At 41.4% G+C, this 23,457-nt stretch overlaps 1 protein-coding gene across 3 annotated transcripts in view; it reads right to left on the bottom strand.

Annotated features, from left to right (window-relative positions):
* Positions 1 to 17,689: 17,689 nt before the first annotated feature.
* Positions 17,690 to 23,457, bottom strand: part of LOC120053598 (lisH domain-containing protein ARMC9) — a 108,842-nt gene continuing 103,074 nt past the window's right edge. For all 3 annotated transcript variants that reach the window (XM_039000738.1, XM_039000737.1, XM_039000736.1), the window contains one exon: positions 17,690 to 17,871. In XM_039000738.1, coding sequence (XP_038856666.1) covers positions 17,810 to 17,871 — 62 coding nt within the window. In that variant the 3' untranslated portion in view covers positions 17,690 to 17,809. The remainder of the gene's footprint in view (positions 17,872 to 23,457) is intronic.

The raw sequence follows: 23,457 nt of genomic DNA, 5'->3' as shown, positions 1-23,457 counted from the left end.
CTATCTTTTTGCGATAAAAAAAAAGAAGAAAAAATATATATTTCTCTGAACAATTGTATTAGTATAAAATATATTAAATAAACATTTGAGCATGCAATATATCTCAGTATTTGTATTATTTATTTTATAGTCTTTTTTGTTCATCGTTATCAAGGGTGCCAATAATTATGAACCTATTATGGAGTTGTACCCCCCCCCCTCCCCCTTGTGTCCTTAGAACAGCATCAATTCGTCGGGGCTTGTGGACTCTACAAGTTGTCGAACGCGTTGACTCCAATGCTTCCCACAGTTGTGTCAAGTTGGCTGGATGTCCTTTGTGGTTTGTGGGACCCTTCTTGATACACACGGGAAACTGTTTGAGCGTGAAAAATCCATCTGCGTTGCAGTTCTTGACACAAACTGGTGCGCCTGGTACCTACTACCTCTGAATGGCACACAAACACAATCCATGTCTCAAGAGCAGGCGTTCTTAATGTTTTGTACACTCGGTGGATATGAGAGAGACAGTGTGTGAAGTTAAGTGCTAAGGTCAAATTATATTGCCCCTCCCCCATATTTCACTGTCTATGTTTATTGATTACCATAAATCTGCTGCTCCGAGACTACTTGTACCTTTGTACCTCTACCCCCCCCCCCCCCTTCCCTTCACATTAAATCTGTCATCTCTCAGGAATGAGGAAGTAAAGGAGTGCTCGGGGGGGCTATGAAACAGGCTGTTAATAAGAAATGGAAACCTAGCAGCCATTGTCTACATCTGTTTTGCTATGGAAACCATAATCCTGTTTTGGATTTGCTTCATGTTTTATTTCATGTTTGTGACCTCACGAAAGACAATACAGCCACATTACCCCAACTCTGTTTATACAGGTTCCTCAGTTACGAGGCTTGCATCTAATTATTGTATAAAATGAATGAGTAAAGATGAAACTATTTGCGAAATTATGTAATGTTAACCTTTAAAATGAGAGAATTGACCTCCCATGTAAAGTTTAACTAAGTCAGTAGCCACGCCCAAGCGAATAGACATTGGTTGGAAATGATGAACCAACTCCTTTTCCACTCTTTAATTCTTGTCAATAGGGGGGCGCTGTTTTCACTTTGGAAAAAATCGTGCCCAAATTAAACGGCCTCGTACTCTGTTCTAGATCATACAATATGCATATTATTATTACTATTGGATAGAAAACACTGTGAAGTTTCTAAAACTGTTTGAATTATATCTGTGAGTAAAACAGAACTCATTTGGCAGCAAACTTCCATACAGGAAGTGAAAAATCTGAAAACGAGGCTCTGTTTCAGGGCCTGCCTATTCAACTGGCTTTTATTTATCGATATGTATGCACTTCATACGCCTTCCACTAGATGTCAACAGGCAGTGGAAGGTTGAATGGGGTGTCTAGCTTGATCTGAGGCCGAATAAGAGCTTTTGGAGTGACAGGTCCGGTATTTTGTTTGTTTTCGACGACGCGCGGGGGACCTCGACATTGTCTTCTGAAAAGCGTTCGGTATACACGGCGAATATCTCCGGCTCTGATTTTATTTGATACATATGAGAAAAACATCATAAAGTAGGATTTTTCAACCAAGTTTTATCAGTTTATTCAACGTTTATTGGGACTTTTGGAATTTTCCGTTCTTTGCGCCAAGAGAGGATGGGAATGTTCGCGCCACAATGCTAGCCAAGGTTGCTAATTCGACAGAAGAAATGGACATTCTAAAACCAAACAACGATTTATTCTGGAAATAGGACTCCTTGCACAACATTCTGATGGAAGCTCAGCAAAAGTAAGACAACATTTATGATGTTATTTCGTATTTCTGTGTAATATTTTGACTCCTATTCTCCGCCGTGTTGGTGAGCGCTGTCTCACAATAACCCAAGCTGTATGTTGTGGTAAAGTTATTTTTAAAAATCTAACACAGCGGTTGCATTAAGAACCAGTGTATCTTTCATTTGCCATACAACAAGTATTTTTATGTAAAGTTTATGATGAGTTATTTGGTCAGATTAGGTGAGTGTCCAAAATATCTCCGGACATTCTGGCGAATTGTTGCTACGTATTCACAATGTATAACCACGATTTGCAGCTCTAAATATGCACATTTTCGAACAAAACATAAATGTATTGAATAACATGATGTTATAAGACTGTCATCTGATGAAGTTGTTCAAGGTTAGTGATTAATTTTATCTCTATTCTGTCGGTTTTGTGCAAGCTATTATGGCGGGGAGTAAATTGCGTTGTGTGTTTGGCTACTGTAGTGAGCAAATAGAAATATATATTGTGTTTTCGCTGTAAAACACTTTAAAAAATCGGAAATATTGGCTGGATTCACAAGATGTTTATCTTTCATTTGCTGTACACCATGTATTTTTCATAAATGTTTTATGATGAGTATTTATGTATTTCACGTTGCTCTCTGTAATTATTCTGGCTGCTTTGGTGCTATTTGTGATGGTGGCTACAATGTAAAACCAGGATTTGTAGCTATAAATATGCACATTTTCGAACAAAACATAAATGTATTGTATAACATGATGTTATAAGACTGTCATCTGATGAAGTTGTTCTAGGTTAGTGATTAATTTTATCTCTATTTGTGGGTTTTGTGATAGCTACCTATGCGGTGGAAACATGGTGAAAATATGCCGTTGTGTGTTTGGCTATTGTGGTTAGCTAATATAAATACATATTGTGTTTTCGCTGTAAAACATTTAAAAAATCGGAAATGATGGCTGGATTCACAAGATGTTTATCTTTCATTTGCTGTATTGGACTTGTGATTTCATGAAATTATATTATATGTTAATAAAAGCCTCCGTGACGAAAAGTAAACTCAGTTCCAAATAACGGGAGGACTTGTCCCCCACGTTGAAAAGGGCTCATTCTGATTTCAACTCTACAGACCAGGAAACGTGAGAGCTTGTCCCCCACGTTGAAAAGGGCTCATTCTGATGTCAACTCTACAGACCAGGAAACGTGAGAGCTTGTCCCCCACGTTGAAAAGGGCTCATTCTGATTTCAACTCTACAGACCAGGAAACGTGAGAGCTTGTCCCCCACGTTGAAAAGGGCTCATTCTGATTTCAACTCTACAGACCAGGAAACGTGAGAGCTTGTTCCACACGTAAAATGGTATGAAGCCACAATCCTATGTTGGATTTGCTGCACACGATTTACCGAAAGGGAAGAGTAGGGGTCTGTCTGTCCCATTCTGTCAGTCTATCATTCTGCTCTCTCTCTCTCTCTCTCTCTCTCTCTCTCTCTCTCTCTCTCTCTCTCTCTCTTGTTAGAATGGAACAAGGCCTTTGTCTCTCCCAGGAGAAGTGAGTGGCCCTGTTAGTCAAACACACATCACTCTCACCATGAAATAATTCACTGCTGGGAAAGGAGGTGGGCCGAGGTCAACTTTGCCTCTCTCTCTCTCTCTCTTTTCCACATGTCAACTGAGGATGTTCCTCTATGAAATACAGATGGAACAAAAGTGTGCTATGAAACCTCTGTCAGCTGTGGCTCAAGGTAAACAGCTCCCTCCCATACCCATTCAAAAGCCCATCGTTTAGTAAACATCACTCTAAGGTTACCGTAAATCAACACACAAGCGTAGACCTCAGGGTTTTTAAAAAGCAATCTGAGACTGGAATATACTGGGAGCTGCAGATGTCGTTTCGGGTAAGTAGTTTTGTGTTTGGCTGTTACTCTAACTCAGCGTGTCACTTCCTCATCAGCTTTATAATAGATTAAGGTGTCAATTATTTACAGATATGTTCCTCAGGTGCCAGAAGAACCATGCGATATGCATTGTTGACAGAGATAATAGCAGACGATATTGCCACAGAGATCACAGATATCTCCCTGTAACTGTGTGTGTCTTTACATGTGTGTGTGTGTGTGTGTGCGTTCGTGCGTGCTGACTTCACCCAGAGGCTGAACAGGAAGGACCGGAGGCAGTCACACAGCGTTGCTCACTTTTCAAACGATGCAGACCGATTTCTATTTGTATATATTATGGATCCCAATTAGCTGCTGCCTGGGGTCCAGCAAAATTAAGGCAGTTACACAATTAAAAAAAAACATTACAATACATTCACAACAGAATTCACAACACATTAAGTGTGTGCCCTCAGGCCCCTACTCCACTACCACATATCTACAACACAAAATCCATGTGTACGTGTGTGTATAGTGAGTACGTTATCGTGTGTTGGTATGCATGTGACTATGTTCGTGTTGCTTCACAGTCTCTGCTGTTCCATAAGGTGTATTTTTATCTGTTTTTTATTTTACTGTTTGCATCAGTTACTTGATGTGGAATAGAGTTCCATGTAGTCATGGCTCTATGTAGTACTGTGCGCCTCCCATAGTCTGTTCTGGACTTGGGGACTGTGACAAGACCTCTGGTGGCATGTCTTGTGGGGTATGAATGGGTGTCTGAGCTGTGTTCCAGGAGTTCAAACAGACAGCTTGGTGCATTCAACATGTCAATAACTCTCACAAAGACAAGTAGTGATGAAGTCAATCTCTCCTCTACTTTGAGCCAGGAGAGATTGACATGCATATCATTAATGTTAGATCTCCGTTTACATCTAAGGTCCAGCCGTGTTGCCCTGTTCTGAGACAATTGTTCTGAGACAATTTTCCTAAGTACTTTTTTGTGGCACCTGACCACACAACTGAACAGTAGTCAAGGTGCAACAAAACTAGGGCCTGTAGGACCTGCCTTGTTGATAGTGCTGTTAAGAAGGCAGAGCAGTGCTTTATTATGGACATACTTCTCCCCATCAGCTACTGTTGTATCAATATGTTTTGACCATGACAGTTTACAATCCTTGGTTACTCCAAGCAGTTTTGTCACGACTCCCACCGAAGGTGGCTCCCCTGCCTGTTCGGGCGGTGCTCGGCGGTCGTCGTCACCGGCCTACTAGCCGCCACCGATCCCTTTTTCCTTTTCTGTTAGTTTAGTCTTATTAGTTGCACCTGTTCCTATTTGTGTTTTCTTGATTTTCTAGCCTATTTAAGCTTGTTAGGCCCGCTCTAGTTTGTGCGGGATTATTCGGTGTTCACGTTTAGTGTTGGCTGTGGTTTTGTGCTCCGGACCGTTTTACCCTGTGTTTTGGGTTGGTCAGTGTTTTCCGCCCTGTGTTTTGGGTTGGTCAGCGTTTTTCTGCCCTGTGTTTTGGGTTGGTCAGTGTTTTCCTGCCCTGTGTTTTGGGTTGGTCAGCGTTTTCCGCCCTGTGTTTTGGGTTGGTCGGTGTTTTTCTGCCCTGTGTTTTGGGTTGGTCAGTGTTTTCCGCCCTGTGTTTTGGGTTGGTCAGTGTTTTCCGCCCTGTGTTTTGGGTTGGTCAGCGTTTTTCTGCCCTGTGTTTTGGGTTGGTCAGTGTTTTCCTGCCCTGTGTTTTGGGTTGGTCAGTGTTTTCCTGCCCTGTGTTTTGGGTTGGTCAGCGTTTTCCGCCCTGTGTTTTGGGTTGGTCGGTGTTTTCCGCCCTGTGTTTTGGGTTGGTCAGTGTTTTCCTGCCCTGTGTTTTGGGTTGGTCAGCGGTTTCCTGCCCTGTGTTTTGGGTTGGTCAGCGTTTTCCGCCCTGTGTTTTGGGTTGGTCGGTGTTTTTCTGCCCTGTGTTTTGGGTTGGTCAGTGTTTTCCGCCCTGTGTTTTGGGTTGGTCAGTGTTTTCCGCCCTGTGTTTTGGGTTGGTCAGCGTTTTCCGCCCTGTGTTTTGGGTTGGTCGGTGTTTTTCTGCCCTGTGTTTTGGGTTGGTCAGTGTTTTCCTGCCCTGTGTTTTGGGTTGGTCAGTGTTTTCCTGCCCTGTGTTTTGGTTGGTCAGTGTTTTCCGCCCTGTGTTTTGGGTTGGTCAGCGTTTTTCTGCCCTGTGTTTTGGGTTGGTCAGTGTTTTCCTGCCCTGTGTTTTGGGTTGGTCAGCGTTTTCCGCCCTGTGTTTTGGGTTGGTCGGTGTTTTTCTGCCCTGTGTTTTGGGTTGGTCAGTGTTTTCTGCCCTGTGTTTTGGGTTGGTCAGCGTTTTTCTGCCCTGTGTTTTGGGTTGGTCAGCGTTTTTCTGCCCTGTGTTTTGGGTTGGTCAGTGTTTTTCGCCCTGTGTTTTGGGTTGGTCAGTGTTTTCCTGCCCTGTGTTTTGGGTTGGTCAGTGTTTTCCTGCCCTGTGTTTTGGGTTGGTCAGTGTTTTCCGCCCTGTGTTTTGGGTTGGTCAGTGTTTTCCGCCCTGTGTTTTGGGTTGGTCAGCGTTTTTCGCCCTGTGTTTTGGGCTGGTCAGTGTTTTTCGCCCTGTGTTTGGGCATGACCGTTTGTGCCGGAATAAAAGTGCCTATTTTTCTTGAACCCTCTGCTCTCTGCACCTGACTCCTACCTTCCACTCCTAATCATCCGTGACAAGTTTAGTCACCTCAACTTGCTCAATGTCCACATTATTCATTACAATATTTAGTTGAGGTTTAGGGTTTAGTGAATGATTTGTCCCAAATAGAATGCTTTTATTTCTTGAAATATTTAGGACTAACTTATTCCTTGACAATTATTCTGAAACTAACTGCAACTCTTTGTTAAGTGTTGCAGTCATTTCAGTCGCTGTAGTAGCTGACATGTATAATGTTGAGTCATCCGTATATACGTATATATATATATATATATATATATATATATATATATATATATATATATATATATATATATATATACACTGGCTTTACTCAGTGCCAGTGGCATGTCATTAGTAAAGATTGAAAAAAGTAATGGGCCTAGACAGCTACCCTGGGGAATTCCTGCTTCTACCTGGATTATGTTGGAGAGGCTTCCATTAAAGAACACCCTCTGTGTTCTGTTGGACTCTTTATCCACAATATAGCAGGGGGTGTAAAGCCATAACACATACGTTTTCCCAGCAGTAGACTATGATCAATAATGTCAAAAGCCGCACTGAAGTCTAACAAAACAGGCCCCACAATATTTTTATTATCAATTTCTCTCAGCCATCATGTCATTTGTGTAAGTGCTGTGCTTGTTGGATGTCCTTCCCTATAAGCGTGCTGAAAGTCTGTTGTCAATTTGTTTACTGTAAAATAGCATTGTTACTCTTACCAACTAAGTGTTGATTGGATGGCTGATTGGTCGGCTATTTGAGCCGGTAAAGGGGGCTTCACTATTCTTAGGTAACAGAATGACTTTAGCTTCCCTCCAGGCCTGAGGGCACACATTTTGTAGTAGGCTTAAATTGAAGATATGGCAAATAGGAGTGGCAATATCGTCTGCTATTATCCTGAGTTATTTTCCATCCAAGTTGTCAGACCCTGGTGGCTTGTCATTGTTGATAGACAACAATAATCACCTCTTCCACACTCACTTTACGGAATTCAAAATGACAATGCTTGTCTTTCATAATTTGGTCAGATATATTTGGATGTGTAGTGTCAGCGTTAGATGGCATGTCATGCCTAAGTCTGTTAATCTTGCCAATAAAAAAGTAATTAAATTAGTTTGCAATATCAGTGGGCTTTGTGATGAATGAGCCAATGAATGAAGGAGCCGAGTTGGCTTTTTCCCCAAAAATTTCATTTAAGGTGCTCCAAAGCTTTTTACTATTATTCTTTATATCATTTATCTTTGTTTCATTGTGTAGTTTCTTCTTCTTTTTATTAAGTTTAGTCACATGATTTCTCAATTTGCAGTATGTTTGCCAATCGGTTGTGCAGCCAGACTTATTTGCCATTTATTTTGCCTCCCTCTCAAACACAGAATTGATCAATTACTCATCAATCGACGGGGATTTAACTGTTTTTAACGTAATTTTCTTAATGGGTGCATGCTAATAAGTATCTGGGATAAGCAATTTCATAAATGTGTCAACTACTGCATCTGCTTTCAAGCAACGTTCTGCAGCGTTAGTAAAGATGTGATCGATACACGTTGGGGATTTAATTCCTGTGCTGTTTGTAACTACCCTTGTAGGTTGATTGATAACCTGAACCAGGTTGCAGGCACTAGTTACAGTTTGAAGCTTTCTCTTGAGTGGGGCAGCCTGATGACAACTAGTCAATATTTAAAAACACCCAGAAAATAGACCTCTCTGTAGACATCACATACATGATCAAGCCTTTCACATGTTATCCATATACAGACTGTTAGCACTTGGTGGTCTATAGCAGCTTCCCACCAGAATGGGCTTTAGGTGAGGCAGATGAACCTGCAGCCATATTACTTCAACAGTATTTAACATGAGATCCTCTCTAATCTTTACAGGAATGTGGTTCTGAATATAAACGGCCAGACCTCAACCTTTGGCATTTCAGTCTTTTCTGTACATCTTGTAACCATGTATTTCTTCTGTATCATCAGAAGCATTGTCTAAGTGCGTTTCAGAGATTGTCCGAATATTAATGTCATCTGCTACTAGCAAATTATTGATTTCATTAACCTTGTTTCTTAAGCTACATATGTTAACGTGGGCTATTTTTAGCACTTTTCTGGGATGCTTGATTGTTTTCATTGCTTTACTGGGAAGCTTAGCAGAAGTAGACATGCTCAGGTTATTTATGTTAGTGCAGGGTGAGCTGCACACAGTGGACTTTCTGCTACAGCACACCGCCTCAGTGCTAACAGTATAACTCTGGTTCATAGGCATATGATTACTGCATACAATAGCTGAAGGATCAGTTGAGGCATTCAGGGCAGTAAGAGGGACTTAAATTAGGCTACTTATTTGTATTTATTATGGATCCCCATTGGCAGCAGCTACTCTTCCTGGGGACCGGCAGAATTAAGGCAGTTATACAATTTGTCTTCCAGCGCCCCCTGGGATAATGTACATTTGCTGAAGTATTATGACATCTCAGTAACACAATGGTAGGGATTAAATGAGCTGGACTTGGGTCATTTATAAGTCACTATCTCAACGCAGCCTTATAATGCTGTGAAAGGATCCAGGAACCCAAATGATTTGGGTGGATCCCATCCTCCTTATAATATGAGCTTTGTTTCCAGAAAGTATCAACATTGTCAATACAGCACAGGACATTCGGATGACAAGGCGGAAAACATCCTTTAGGCCCGAGCGGCATCCTGCCATAGGAGTTGAGAAAGAGAAAGTTCCAATTTCCGCTTTCCCCATAAGTTTGTGCAGAATTTAGATTTGTTAATCTAAGCATAGCTACCTCAATCCTGTAGTCCTCCGCTAGCAAACAATTGCTGCATTGGAACTCCGGATTGTCAATATTGTCCCGGACAAGAGACGCTGGAAACATTCGTTAGCTCCAGGCGAAGTGGGCTCCATTGCAACCTAGCTAGTTAGCTGGCTAGTTGGTAGCAGGTGTGGACACAGGTTTCCGAGTTCTTGAGTTCTGAATTGTTTGGGGTCGAGTCGGTGTCTCCCGACAGCAGTCCATGGCCTCCATGTATGTTGGTGATCTTCATCAAGATTTACCGAAGCCTTGCTATATGAGAAATGGCAAAGACTTAACCTTTTTTATCTCCTGCTGCTTCCTGGTTGAGAACCATCAGTCTCAGACCAACACTATGCTCCTGTACCGTTTGAGAACCATCCACCTCAGACCAACACTATGGTCCCGTACTGTTTGAGAACCAACAGTCTCAGACCATCAGTCTCAGACCAACACTATGGTCCCGTACTGTTTGAGAACCAACAGTCTCAGACCATCAGTCTCAGACCAACACTATGGTCCCGTACTGTTTGAGAACCAACAGTCTCAGACCATCAGTCTCAGACCAACACTATGGTCCCGTACTGTTTGAGAACCAACAGTCTCAGACCATCAGTCTCAGACCAACATTATGGTCCCGTACTGTTTGAGAACCAACAGTCTCAGACCATCAGTCTCAGACCAACACTATGGTCCCGTACTGTTTGAGAACCAACAGTCTCAGACCATCAGTCTCAGACCAACACTATGGTCCCGTACTGTTTGAGAACCAACAGTCTCAGACCATCAGTCTCAGACCAACACTATGGTCCCGTACTGTTTGAGAACCAACAGTCTCAGACCATCAGTCTCAGACCAACACTATGGTCCCGTACTGTTTGAGAACCAACAGTCTCAGACCATCAGTCTCAGACCAACACTATGGTCCTGTACCGTTTGAAAACCATCAGTCTCAGATCAACACTATGATATGACCAACACAGTGATATAACTCAGATTTTTGTATGACAACAGAGATGTTGTTTTGTCACAAAAATGTTGACAAAACTGTGCGGTATCTCCACAATGATTGTGCAATTATCTTTGTGAAGAAAAACCAAATATGTATGATAAGTTGTGAATTCTAATTTCTTGTGACTAACGTTAGCTAGGTAGTTAACGTTAGCTAAGCTAGGGGTTAGGGTTACAAGTTAATTTAAAGGTTTAAGGTTATGGAAAGGGTTAGCTAACATGCGTCGCTAATTAGCTTAAATACTAAAGTTGTCCGTGATGAGTCCGTAAGTAAACTTCTATTTTATGTAACCATACCATACATAACATATCATACTAATGTGATTGTCCCAGATTAACATTTACTATGTTACGTATAGTCTTTGAGGGGCAGCAGGTAGACTAGTGGCCAGTAACCGAAAGGTTGCTAGATCGAATCCCCGAGCTGACAAGGTAAAAATCTGTCGTTCTGCCTCTGAACAAAGCAGTTAACCCACTGTTCCTAGGCCCTCATTGTAAATAAGAATTTGTTCTTAACTGACTTGCCTCGTTAAATAAAGATGAAATAAATCAAATATGAGACCAGGCTAAAACCACAGTATAAAATGGCCTTCAACAATATAAGGATAGTTTTGTTCAGGTTTTCTGAGGTTTAGAGGGACTTTCTGAGGACATTTCTGTAAAGGTCACACACGTAAAATTAAACATCATATAATCTGTGAACTCACATCTTTGTCCTGAATTGGCGACAACCTTAAATGGTACATTAGATAAGGGAAATGTTGAAAGTGTCGAAGGTGTTAGTGTGGATTTACAGTTTTGGTGGTGAATTTGACTGATAGACACTTCAAATCCTATGACACGTAAAATAAGTTACATAACACATAATGACAAAAACAAAAACCGTGCATTCATTCCATGGCATCGCTATTCACATCTTAAGTTGGTAAACGTGACAATCAAATCACTGAAAATGCGTCTTTAAAGAAACCAGCCACTCAATTTCAAATGTTGGTGAAGTCAGTTGAGCAACGTTGGGGATGGGTGGATGGAGTCTTGGAACCGAACTACTCTGCTGTGGGTCCAGGAAAGGGGGGGGGGGGGCTAGGATAGTAAAACAGTTGGAGAGACAGAAAAGCTGGCTCTCGCCTGGCGTCCTCTTGTATCAGTGCAACACTTTGGCTGTCTAGAGATAAACACAGCTGACGGAGTCAGCGAGTGTCAGTGAGTGTTAGTGAGCCTCGTACTCATGGAGGGCCCTCAGATGGCGACCCTGCAGGAGATCTCTGTGGGTCTTTCTTCAGCGAACACCTGAAGCTCACAAACAACTGTTGCAACAGCAGGGAGAACTCAGAAAGACCCCTCATGTTAAAACTTACAAGGATAACAAACTCTTGTAGGCCTGTATGTCAAGAGATGTCCTCTGTAGCCCTATGAATGTGTAGCCTGGTCCCAGATCTGTTTGCTGTGTCATTCTAACTCTTATGCTCATTGTCACTCCAGGTTGGTAAAACAGCACAAACATATATGTAGCCAGGCTAATGAATTTGTAATATAAACATTTTTTACAAGGAAGTGTCAAGGCTGGATAAACTGATTGATTTAATGGTTTAATTATTCGAGTTGAAATGTGTTCCAAGTTATCAGGAATTAATATAGGCCTCTCCAGTCAGGTTGCTCATGCTGAAGGAATTAATATAGGCCTGTCCAGTCAGGTTCCTCATGCTGAAGGAATTATTATAGGCCTGTTCAGTCAGGTTCCTCATGCTGAAGGAATTAATATAGGCCTGTCCAGTCAGGTTCCTCATGCTGAAGGAATTAATATAGGCCTGTCCAGTCAGGTTCCTCATGCTGAAGGAATTATTATAGGCCTGTTCAGTCAGGTTCCTCATGCTGAAGAAAATGAGTGGTAACGTAAAATCGGTGATACACTGTTGATAGTTTGACATGGTTAGCCTGTTTTGATGATAAAGACTGTTCCATGTTTTCTCCATATTACCTCTCTCTCTGTATCTACACTTTTGTTTTGATAAGGAGCGTCCGACTTACTCTGTCGCAGTGACTGCTAAGCGATGCCGCCGTGGCTCGTGCTCTGGGTTCAAGCGGCCACTTGGAGAGTGGGTCACACCGCCACGAGCGGTACGTTTCCTCACATTGTGCCGTTGCTCACTGGCCGTGTGCGCAACATTAAAACGGGGCACTGAAAATAACATTTCCAGGAAAGCCAAATTCAGAGCTGGAATAAGACCCGCTTAGAATGCCAAGAACTAGACCCGCTTAGAATGACAAAAACTAGACCCGCTTAGAATGCCAAAAACTAGACCCGCTTAGAATGACAAAAACTAGACCCGCTTAGAATGACAAAAAACTAGACCCGCTTAGAATGACAAAAACTAGACCCGCTTAGAATGCCAAATACTAGACCCGCTTAGAATGCCAAAAACTAGACCTGCTTAAAATGCCAAATATTAGACCCGCTTAGAATGCCAAGACCCGCTTAGAATGCCAAAAACTAGACCCGCTTAGAATGCCAAGACCCGCTTAGAATGCCAAATACTAGACCCGCTTAGAATGCCAAAAACTAGACCTGCGTCAACCGGTACTATTTACAAAGCAACTCCTGGCCTACAGACTTTCTTCTGGAGACCTTCCCCCCAATTGGCAAAACAATGCTGCATGTTTATTAGGGACTCCATCCATAGGGTGTCACACCGACACAACATAGCTGGCTTTCTTGACATGTGCGTGTGCCACTGAGAGGCCCGTCTATGAGGGCTGTGTGGCATAGCGCCACACTCTCTCATCCACCAAAACTGAGGAGGAATGCAGAATTTAGACGTTTAAATAAAAATACAAGTAGTTGAATATTGGAATGTGTCACTGTCCCAATACTGTTGGACCTCACTGTATATTTATATTGCGGACTCTGACATTGCTCGTTCTAATATTTCTTCATTTGATTTGCGTGTATTGTTAGGTATTACTGCACTGTTGGAGGTAGGAACATAAGCATTTAGCTACACCCGCAATATATCTGCACAATGTGTACGCGACCAATACATTTTGATATATAAAAATGTGGTATTATTTACTCAGTTTATTAGGTACACCCATTTCGTACCAGGTTGGACCCACCTTTGCCTCCAGAGCAGTCTGAATTCTTCGGGGCATCAATTCTATAAGGTGTGGCATTCAAACGTTGCTCAATTGGTATCAAGGGACCTAACGTGTGCCAAGGAAAATATTCCCCACACCATTACACCACAGCCTGTATCGTTGAAACCTGGCGGGATGGGGCCATGTGCTCATGCTGCTTACGCCAAATCCTGACTCTGCCATCAGCATGACGCAACAGGAACCCGGGATTCATCAGACCAGGGGATGTTCTTCCACTCCTCAATTGTCCCAGTGTTGGTGATGGCGTATCCACCGAAGCAGCTTCTTCTTGTTTTTAACTGTTAGGAGTGGAACCCAGGGAGGTTATCTGCTGCAATAGCCAATCCGAGACAAAGGTTGACGAGTTGTATATTCCAAGAGGATGTTCTGCTCAACACTGTTGTACTGCACTGTTATTTGCCTGTTTGTGGCCTTGCCTGTAAGCTTGAACCGTTCTTGCCATTCTCCTTCGACCTCTCTTATAAACAAGCTGTTTTTGCCCACAGGACTGCCGCTGTTAGATGTTTTTTGTTTGTCGCACCATAGCCGGTAAACCCTAGACCAGCCAATGTTTACTTTTTTATTTGGGGCTATGTCAGTCAATTGATAAACATCCTAACATTATTTCCCTGCGATCACATCCAACCTGGATCTATATTTGGTTTTAATGTAGACAAGAGCCCTAAATACAGCTTCACACAGATATGATCTGGCGAAGGGTACCATGAGTTGTAATGCTCAGTGGGAGACGGCAGGGTATTACTTTTGAGTCAGGAACCAAAACTCCTCCGCAGTGACCCATGAATACGTTATCTGCATTCGGTCACATGACACAGCTGTTCGATTTCACTTACCAGCATGTCCGCTGAGCCAGGATCACAGCCAAACGGATTGGGAAGTATGTCCCAAAGTGCTCTTCCAAGCGTTGGAGATGTGCAGTTATCACAAGTGTTTTCTGTTAGATACATGCACAGCAGAAGGAAGGGGGCGTGGTTCGCTTTTGAAAGACTCTCCAATAAGAACGATTTCCTCTGAATCCACTGATTCTGTCACTCATCTGTAGAATGTTTTTGTATTTTCCCTGTATGCTTGCATTCAGTTGCCCAAATATGTCTGTTACATAGGCAAGGAGACACATTTTCCTTTCATTACACGTTAAAAAAAACGGACTTCTTTGTCTTTCTGTGTAACGAAAAGAAAATGTGCCTCCTTGCCTATGTAACACACATATTTGGGAAACCGAACATGACATTAGTCTATTTCTCACCGAGGCTTGGTGGTTATCGAACTGTTGTCATTCACAATGGATGTAAAACAAAAACACACAAAAAGACTTGGTTGACTTTCTATCCATTGTGAATGACAACAGTTCCTCTCTCAATGCAAAACATCTTTCCACCACTCCTCCTTGACAACCACCAAGCCTCGGTGTGAAATAGACTAATGTCATGCTCTGATCCCATATCTTCACGTAGTTTTGCTAACAGGCGTGCAGTGGATGCGCATTGATGTCGTATACAATGGAAGTTACCTGCTGCAGTATATCTCACGAGTTCTGTGCTCAGCTCTTTTGCAGCCAGGTGCTCTCGGTGTATCATACAATGCATCCATCTGGCAGAAGGAGACTCATTCATAACTAGAGTGCAGAGGCCTGCCCACCATAGATGGAGTCTCATCTGTGCATAAGCTCACCATTCGATCCCATGGAATCAGTTTTTTGTTAATATAGCCACACAGCACACTAAACATCCCCTGTGCTGTGTCATGCTGAGGAATCACGAGAGAGAACAATATGTCATCGTGAATAGCATCCCCTGACATGTATAGCGAACAAAAGTCAATGCATGGGCATCTCAGTCCTCACAGCTAACGTCCATTTGGAGAGCATCAGCTGGGGAGTTTTTGAGTTTGGAAATTCTCCCACGACCCCATTTTCATATCAAGGAACCCCATATTGGTCGCGACCCCTAGTTTGGGAACCGCTGCACTAGACACTGTGGTGCGTAAAAAGGAAGCAGGTTGTTTCTGAGATACTGGAAACCGGCGCGCCTGGCACCGACAATCATACCACGCTCAAAGTTACTTAGGTCACTCGCTTTGCCCATTCTAACGTTTAAATAGAACAGTAACTGAATGTCTTGATGCCTGTCTGCCTGCTTTATATAGGAAGCCACGGCCATGTGACTGTCTGTAGGTGCGAACCATTTTCGTAAACGGGGTGGTATACCTAATAAACTGGCCACGGAGTCTATAACTCTAATGGTAATGCATTGTTTGTCATGAGGGGCAAGACAATGTGTCCCTTTCAACATTTCTTGAAAAGGTACACTTAAGAAAATAAGTTTGCAATCATTTGTTATGGTTTAGACCAATTTCCCAGACACAGATTAAGTTTAGTCCTGGACTAAAAAGCATGTTCAATAGAGAATCTCCATTGAACATACGCTTTAGTTTAGGAGGACTTGGTTTAATCTGTGTCTGGGAAACCAGCCCTTTAGTGTTACAAGTGTAAAATAGCATAAATAACACTTAAACGTTTATTTAATTCATGTATACAAAGATATGACAAATTCATTGCTACTGTGTCAAAATACATTATCACACAAATTCAGCTACATATGACAGAAATATTGTACAGTAAAGCATCGGTGAGACTGTGGAAATGTTAAAAGGCAAATTCAAGACTAGATTAAGTCTAGTTCAAATGTCATCCGGATTCAAGTAGCCTACGTTATGTGATTGATTTTATATGTGAATAAAACCTCATAAGTCTAATGTACACTAGTCTGACAGATGATTATCTACAGTCTAATGTACACTAGTCTGATTATCTACAGTCTAATGTACACTAGTCTGATTATCTACAGTCTAATGTACACTAGTCTGACAGATGATTATCTACAGTCTAATGTACAATAGCCAGACAGAAGTACTTCATCTTTGTGTCTTTCCTGTAAACACTATAATTTAACATAATGAAAAGTTCAATGAGAGCAGCTATTCAAAGTGAATTACGATAACAAATCAAAGTAAAGCTGATATTCACTTAGTTGACATTTCCCTTCAAAGAGCTGAGCAACCAACAAACTATTTTACAAGTCAAGAGACGATCCAGACCAGCGTAACAACTTGATTTCGATTAACACACACACACACAAAAAACCTTAGTAAATAAGTAATTCAATCCCGGTTTCTTTATAAGCATCCGTATAGAACGAAGGAAAAATTAATTCCTGGACAAAAGAGAGATTTGTCCATAATGTGACGTGTATGGTTGGTTGTAAAATACCCTCTACAGCTGTTTATGTAGTTCTTATGAAAGTATTAGTTAAGCATTTAAGTTCAGGCTTAAAGGTAAGCGTTAACTTGAGAGCATTTACAGGCTTAACAGGTAGGTGTTAACTTGAGAGCATTAAAGTTCAGATGGAAAGCAGGAGGGCAGAATCAGTCAAATTGCTGCAATTTGCACACACACACACACACCACTATCCAGTGGTGTGTGTGTGTGCGCAAATTGCAAATGGACTAGGAAGACCGAGTCAAAACAAAGCAAAATCAAAACCCTTTTAACGGAATAAGAAAGGTGGCAAAGTCCAGCTTAATTTCACCTGAGCATGTTATATACCCTATACTACGACCACCTCATCACCGGAAATGGAGGGGTCTATAAGACACTGATTACATATTTCTTTATTGATACAGCCTACTGTAATCACCACAGTGTTAGTCATAAATAGATTTTTGTTAAGGAGCCCTACTCCATCACCATAGTGTTAGTCATAAATACTTTAATTTCCTCCTTCCTCAATAGGTCACTCATTTAACATTCCTAACAGTCAACTGTAAAAGTGACATGGTGGAAGGAACCCTCTACCAACCCTTTCACCCATCTTTGATGAGACACAGCCTTTGGTTAGCAATAGTGCTACTACATTATAGCTGGTAATGTACACGGTACCATAGAATTGGAATTCATTAATTTTGTCCAGTAGCTGGTTATGTAACATCCAATGTGTTTCAGATGATGTTGGAGAGCAAGTACTTTGGTATTTAATCTCCAGGAGAGAGAGTTAAAAGAGAGAGATAGGTAAAGAGAAGAAAGCCTTGGCCAGCTGGTTAGGTAGGTAGGGCGTATCAGGCGGCTTGCAAGCTTATTTGTTGTTGTGCTTATTCGAGAGCCGTGTTGTGTTACTAAAGTGTTCTATACAATCCTGCACATTGTTTCCTGTGCCCCCTCTCTCCCTCCATCTCCTTCTCTCTCCCTCCCCCTCTTCCTCCACCTCCTTCTCTCTCCCTCCTTCTCCACCCCTCTCCCTCCTTCTCACCCCTCCTCCTTCTCTACCCCCTTCCTCCACCTCTCCCTCCTTCTGCCCCCTCTCTCCCTCCACCTCTCCACCGACCTCTAGCCTCTCTAATGCCCTGACCCTGATCACAACCTGCGGATGGAGTTACAGGAAGCTGGATGATTACAACCTGCGGATGGAGTTACAGGAAGCTGGATGCTCCTCAGGAGATATGGCGGCCCCGTGGTGAAAGGTCCTTTTCACTTCCTGTGTACGACTGGCTGCCTGGAAAGCAGAGAGGGGAGGGGGGGGGCGTGGCAAGAGGGAAGGAGTGAGGGGTTAGGTGGTTATACTGGGAGCATTATCATAGCCAACGTTATGTGTGATTGGGTTAAGACTTCCCATATTCATCAGCACACGAAGGCCATTTCTCAAAAAGAGTGCATTTTACGTCCTTACAAATTTTAAGTAGATATTGTGAATCAATATTGAATTTTAAAAGCCTGTTATATTAAATGAAGTACTTTTTAATAAAGACCAGATGGAGAATTCAATAAATCTGATTTTTGTTATATGAATAAAGACTTGCTAAATGGCCAAAATTCAGCATTTTTATATATCCCTCTGTGGCATCTAAGAAGATTTTAACCCACTTAAACCCAGCATTTCACCATCATTGTAAAGCCCTAGTTATTGTGTTGCTTTGACAGTCTTTTATTAATATTATTTATTTAACGTGATTAGTGATTCATTTACATCTATCCCTCATTGGTCAACACTGTGACATGAACTGTTGTTTTAATATGGTGAAAATGTTCCTTTTTAAAAAATATATATATATTTTTTCAAACAAAAATTGAACAACTAATAGTCAAATCATAGTGTAAAAGTAGGTGAGCTGGTTGTACTCTTTATGGTTGAGCATAACACGTCAACCCTGTTACCCATACATCACCCTGAGCGGAGTTGCCAACAACCGGGACGTATCCGGTTTTCAGGATATAACTAATTCAACCTAACTTCCTTTTTCCTCTGAAACCGGATTTGGCAACTCCCAACCTTGACTCGGGGTTTAGGTAACATAATAAATGTAAAACCGGGACACTCCAATTATGTATTAATTTGTGGATGTCCATCATCCATTTTGTATGATATACTGTATTACAAATTGCAATTCGTATGATATGTTACGAATTGCAATTTGTACAGTATATTACGAATTGCAATTCGTACAGTATATAAAAAAATGGCTAAATGTATGATATGTTAGCCAGGTGGCTAACACTAACATTAGCTTGGCTAGGTGTTAGCGGTTAGTGTTAAGGTTAGGAGTTAGATTTAAGGATTAAGGTTAGGGGAAGAGTTCGCTAACATGTTAAGTAATTGCAAAGTTGCTAAGTAGCTAAAATTGTCCGTGATGAGATTTGAACACGCAACCTTTGAACCGGTACCCTGTACCGTTACCCCGTACCGTTATCCCCTGTATATAGCCTTGCTACTGTTACTTTACTGCTGCTCTTTAACTATTTGTTATTTTTATTAAACAATTTCACTTAATCTATGTTTTACTTAACACTTATTTTTCTTAAAACTGCATTGTTGGTTAAGGGCTTGTAAAGTAAGTATTTCAAGTATTTGGCGCATGTGACAAATAAAATGTGATTTGATTTACACACGTTCGGCCGACCCATCCATCCTATTTTCACTATTGCCTTAAGTAAACTTCTATCTTATGTAACCATACCAAACGTGACATATCATACTAATTTGAGAGTCCCGCATTTACATTTAATACGTTACATCTATGAGACCAGGTTGGAACTCCGCTCAGGCTTAATCTTTTACGCCTGCTATGTTAGGTTACCCATAGATACACAGGCTAGATTTTTTTTAATCCCCAACAAAAAAGACCATTTGTGAAGTTTTCATTGAATTGTCACTCCCTGTTGCACACAAAGAGCTTCCATTCCACCTGTAACAAGGGGGGATTTATGTCTGATTAAAGATGAAATCGCCAACTCTGTTACTTTATTTGGCACTTAAATGGCATTTACTATAGTAATTTTTTTACCTCTTGAGATTGGAAATATTATTTTTTATTAAATGCGTTTTATGTGCACTTCTGGACATAATTCTAAAATGGGGTGAAATCAAACATTTTGTTTTGACCAAGTTACACTTCTCAGAAAAGGCACTGAATTGGTGGAACGACTCCTTAACAGTATTTACAAAAAGCATTACAAGGCAACAGCTGATGCGAATGCAACACTGAGTGATATATACGCAAGATGTTATTTTTTTTAATGCAATATCGGTATCAGGAAGTAAAAATCATTATGTAAGACGCAAAGAACACATAACTTATTTTTCTTCTCAAAAACATCCCTCTCACAGGTTTAGGTCTTTATCGCTTTTAACTTTAGTATGAATATCAGCTTGGCTGTCCGTTCTATGCCACTAGTGACTATCAAAAGAATGGAGGCCCTCTGCAAAATGAAGTAATATTTCATCATCACATCAATTATCAATGAGCAAGTGGGTCAGTGTGTGTGTGTGTGTGTGTGTGTGTGTGTGTGTGTGTGTGTGTGTGTGTGTGTGTGTGTGTGTGATGCAAGCACATCGTCACATTCTTCCACCTGCTCTGGTCGACATAGCAACACAACAGGGGATCTGTCATTGCCTTCAGGGGGTGCTCTGCAGGTCGACAATATAACACGTTTTTCAGTCCTAGGTCGTGTTGATTAGGCACCAAACGGAAGAAAATGGTACTGAAACGGAGGGACTATTTGAATTACCTTCAATAAGAAATGCTGGTTTTAGTTCTGTTGCAAAATGTTTTGCTGCGGGTTTGCACTAATGAATACGACCCAGGTATCTGTCCGCTCACTAACGTGGCAGCCCTTACTGTTGTAGCTCAGCTCACTGGGTGGACCAGTCAAGGGTGGCTAGCTAACACCTCTTAGTGACCTTCTGAAGCAGCTCTGTCAGTCACCGCAGTGTTTCCTTATAAACCTGGTCCTTGACGACCACTCTCTCGAACCTGTCTACAACAAAAACATTTGAGCCGTTACTTCATTACCGGGTTGGCTCTAACTAATATAGAACTTAGAACTTAGTCCTAGTTTGGTTTAGGGAAGGTCAATTCAATGAATTATAAAAGGAGTATGTCCGAAATGCTGGAATTCCTGATTTCCTGACTAATAAGGAACAATCACGTCCATGACACTTTGAAGCTTACTTCAAATGAGCATACTCATACCTGTTCTGGTTAAAACAATGAGTGAGATCCCCATCTCTGGGCTGACTGAGACAGGCTTTATAATGAACCATCATGTTAATGTATAGGGTCATTATTAGCTTCCACTGATGGCTCCAAGTTAAACTATAGTTCATACAATCCATCACCCTATAGAGGCATGTTAAACTAGTGTAGAATGTCCATCACTCTATAGAGTCATGTTAAACTACAGTGTAGAAGGTCCACCATCCTATAGAGTCATGTTAAACTACAGTGTAGAAGGTCCATCACCCTATAGAGTCATGTTAAACTAGTGTAGAAGGTCCATCACCCTATAGAGTCATGTTAAACTACAGTGTAGAAGGTCCACCATCCTATAGAGTCATGTTAAACTACAGTGTAGAAGGTCCATCACCCTATAGAGTCATGTTAAACTACAGTGTAGAAGGTCCATCACTCTATAGAGTCATGTTAAACTAGTGTAGAAGGTCCATCACCCTATAGAGTCATGTTAAACTACAGTGTAGAAGGTCCACCATCCTATAGAGTCATGTTAAACTACAGTGTAGAAGGTCCATCACCCTATAGAGTCATGTTAAACTACAGTGTAGAAGGTCCATCACTCTATAGAGTCATGTTAAACTACAGTGTAGAAGGTCCATCACCCTATAGAGTCATGTTAAACTAGTGTAGAAGGTCCATCACTCTATAGAGTCATGTTAAACTACAGTGTAGAAGGTCCATCACTCTATAGAGTCATGTTAAACTACAGTGTAGAAGGTCCATCACCCTATAGAGTCATGTTAAACTACAGTGTAGAAGGTCCACCATCCTATAGAGTCATGTTAAACTACAGTGTAGAAGGTCCATCACCCTATAGAGTCATGTTAAACTAGTGTAGAAGGTCCATCACCCTATAGAGTCATGTTAAACTACAGTGTAGAAGGTCCACCATCCTATAGAGTCATGTTAAACTACAGTGTAGAAGGTCCATCACCCTATAGAGTCATGTTAAACTACAGTGTAGAAGGTCCATCCCCCTATAGAGTCATGTTAAACTACAGTGTAGAAGGTCCACCATCCTATAGAGTCATATTAAACTACAGTGTAGAAGGTCCATCACCCTATAGAGTCATGTTAAACTAGTGTAGAAGGTCCATCACCCTATAGAGTCATGTTAAACTAGTGTAGAAGGTCCATCACTCTATAGAGTCATGTTAAACTACAGTGTAGAAGGTCCATCACTCTATAGAGTCATGTTAAACTACAGTGTAGAAGGTCCATCACTCTATAGAGTCATGTTAAACTACAGTGTAGAAGGTCCACCATCCTATAGAGTCATGTTAAACTAGTGTAGAAGGTCCATCACCCTATAGAGTCATGTTAAACTACAGTGTAGAAGGTCCACCATCCTATAGAGTCATGTTCCATCACTCTATAGAGTCATGTTAAACTACAGTGTAGAAGGTCCATCACCCTATAGAGTCATGTTAAACTACAGTGTAGAAGGTCCATCACCCTATAGAGTCATGTTAAACTACAGTGTAGAAGGTCCACCATCCTATAGAGTCATGTTAAACTACAGTGTAGAAGGTCCATCACCCTATAGAGTCATGTTAAACTAGTGTAGAAGGTCCATCACCCTATAGAGTCATGTTAAACTACAGTGTAGAAGGTCCATCACCCTATAGAGTCATGTTAAACTACAGTGTAGAAGGTCCACCATCCTATAGAGTCATGTTAAACTACAGTGTAGAAGGTCCATCACCCTATAGAGTCATGTTAAACTAGTGTAGAAGGTCCATCACCCTATAGAGTCATGTTAAACTACAGTGTAGAAGGTCCATCACCCTATAGAGTCATGTTAAACTAGTGTAGAAGGTCCACCATCCTATAGAGTCATGTTAAACTACAGTGTAGAAGGTCCATCACCCTATAGAGTCATGTTAAACTAGTGTAGAAGGTCCATCACCCTATAGAGTCATGTTAAGCTACAGTGTAGACGGTCCACCATCCTATAGAGTCATGTTAAACTACAGTGTAGAAGGTCCATCACCCTATAGAGTCATGTTAAACTACAGTGTAGAAGGTCCATCACTCTATAGAGTCATGTCAACTTCTTATGGCTGAAGGGGCAGTATTGAGTAGCTTGGATGAAAGGTGCCCATATCAAACGGCCTGCTCCTCAGTCATAGTTGCTAATATTTGCATATTATTATTAGTATTGGATAGAAAACACTCTAAAGTTTCTAAAACTGTTTGAATTATGTCTGTGAGATTAACAGAACTCACATTGGCAGGCAAAATCCTGAGTTGAAATCAAAACAGGAAGTCAGAAATCTGAGCTTGTATGTATTCACCAGAGTCCCTAAAGAAATCCCCTTGAGCTACTAATGATGTTGCACTGCCTAGGGGTTCCACTAGATGTCAACCATCAATAGAAATTATATTGAGACTTCTATGATGTTGTGGGAGAAAATGATAGCAGAATCAGTCAGGTGTCCATCAAGCAGCCATTTTCTGATCATGCTTTTTCCTCGTGGAAGTCACTTACGTTCCATTGCTCACGAAGACAAGAAGGAATACTCCAGTTGGAACTTTATTGAAGCTATATGTTAAAAACATCCTAATGA

The sequence above is a fragment of the Salvelinus namaycush genome, chromosome 9 (assembly GCF_016432855.1).
Source record: "Salvelinus namaycush isolate Seneca chromosome 9, SaNama_1.0, whole genome shotgun sequence".
In the NCBI taxonomy this organism is placed as follows: domain Eukaryota; kingdom Metazoa; phylum Chordata; class Actinopteri; order Salmoniformes; family Salmonidae; genus Salvelinus; species Salvelinus namaycush.
This window is presented reverse-complemented; position numbering and strand designations above follow the sequence as displayed.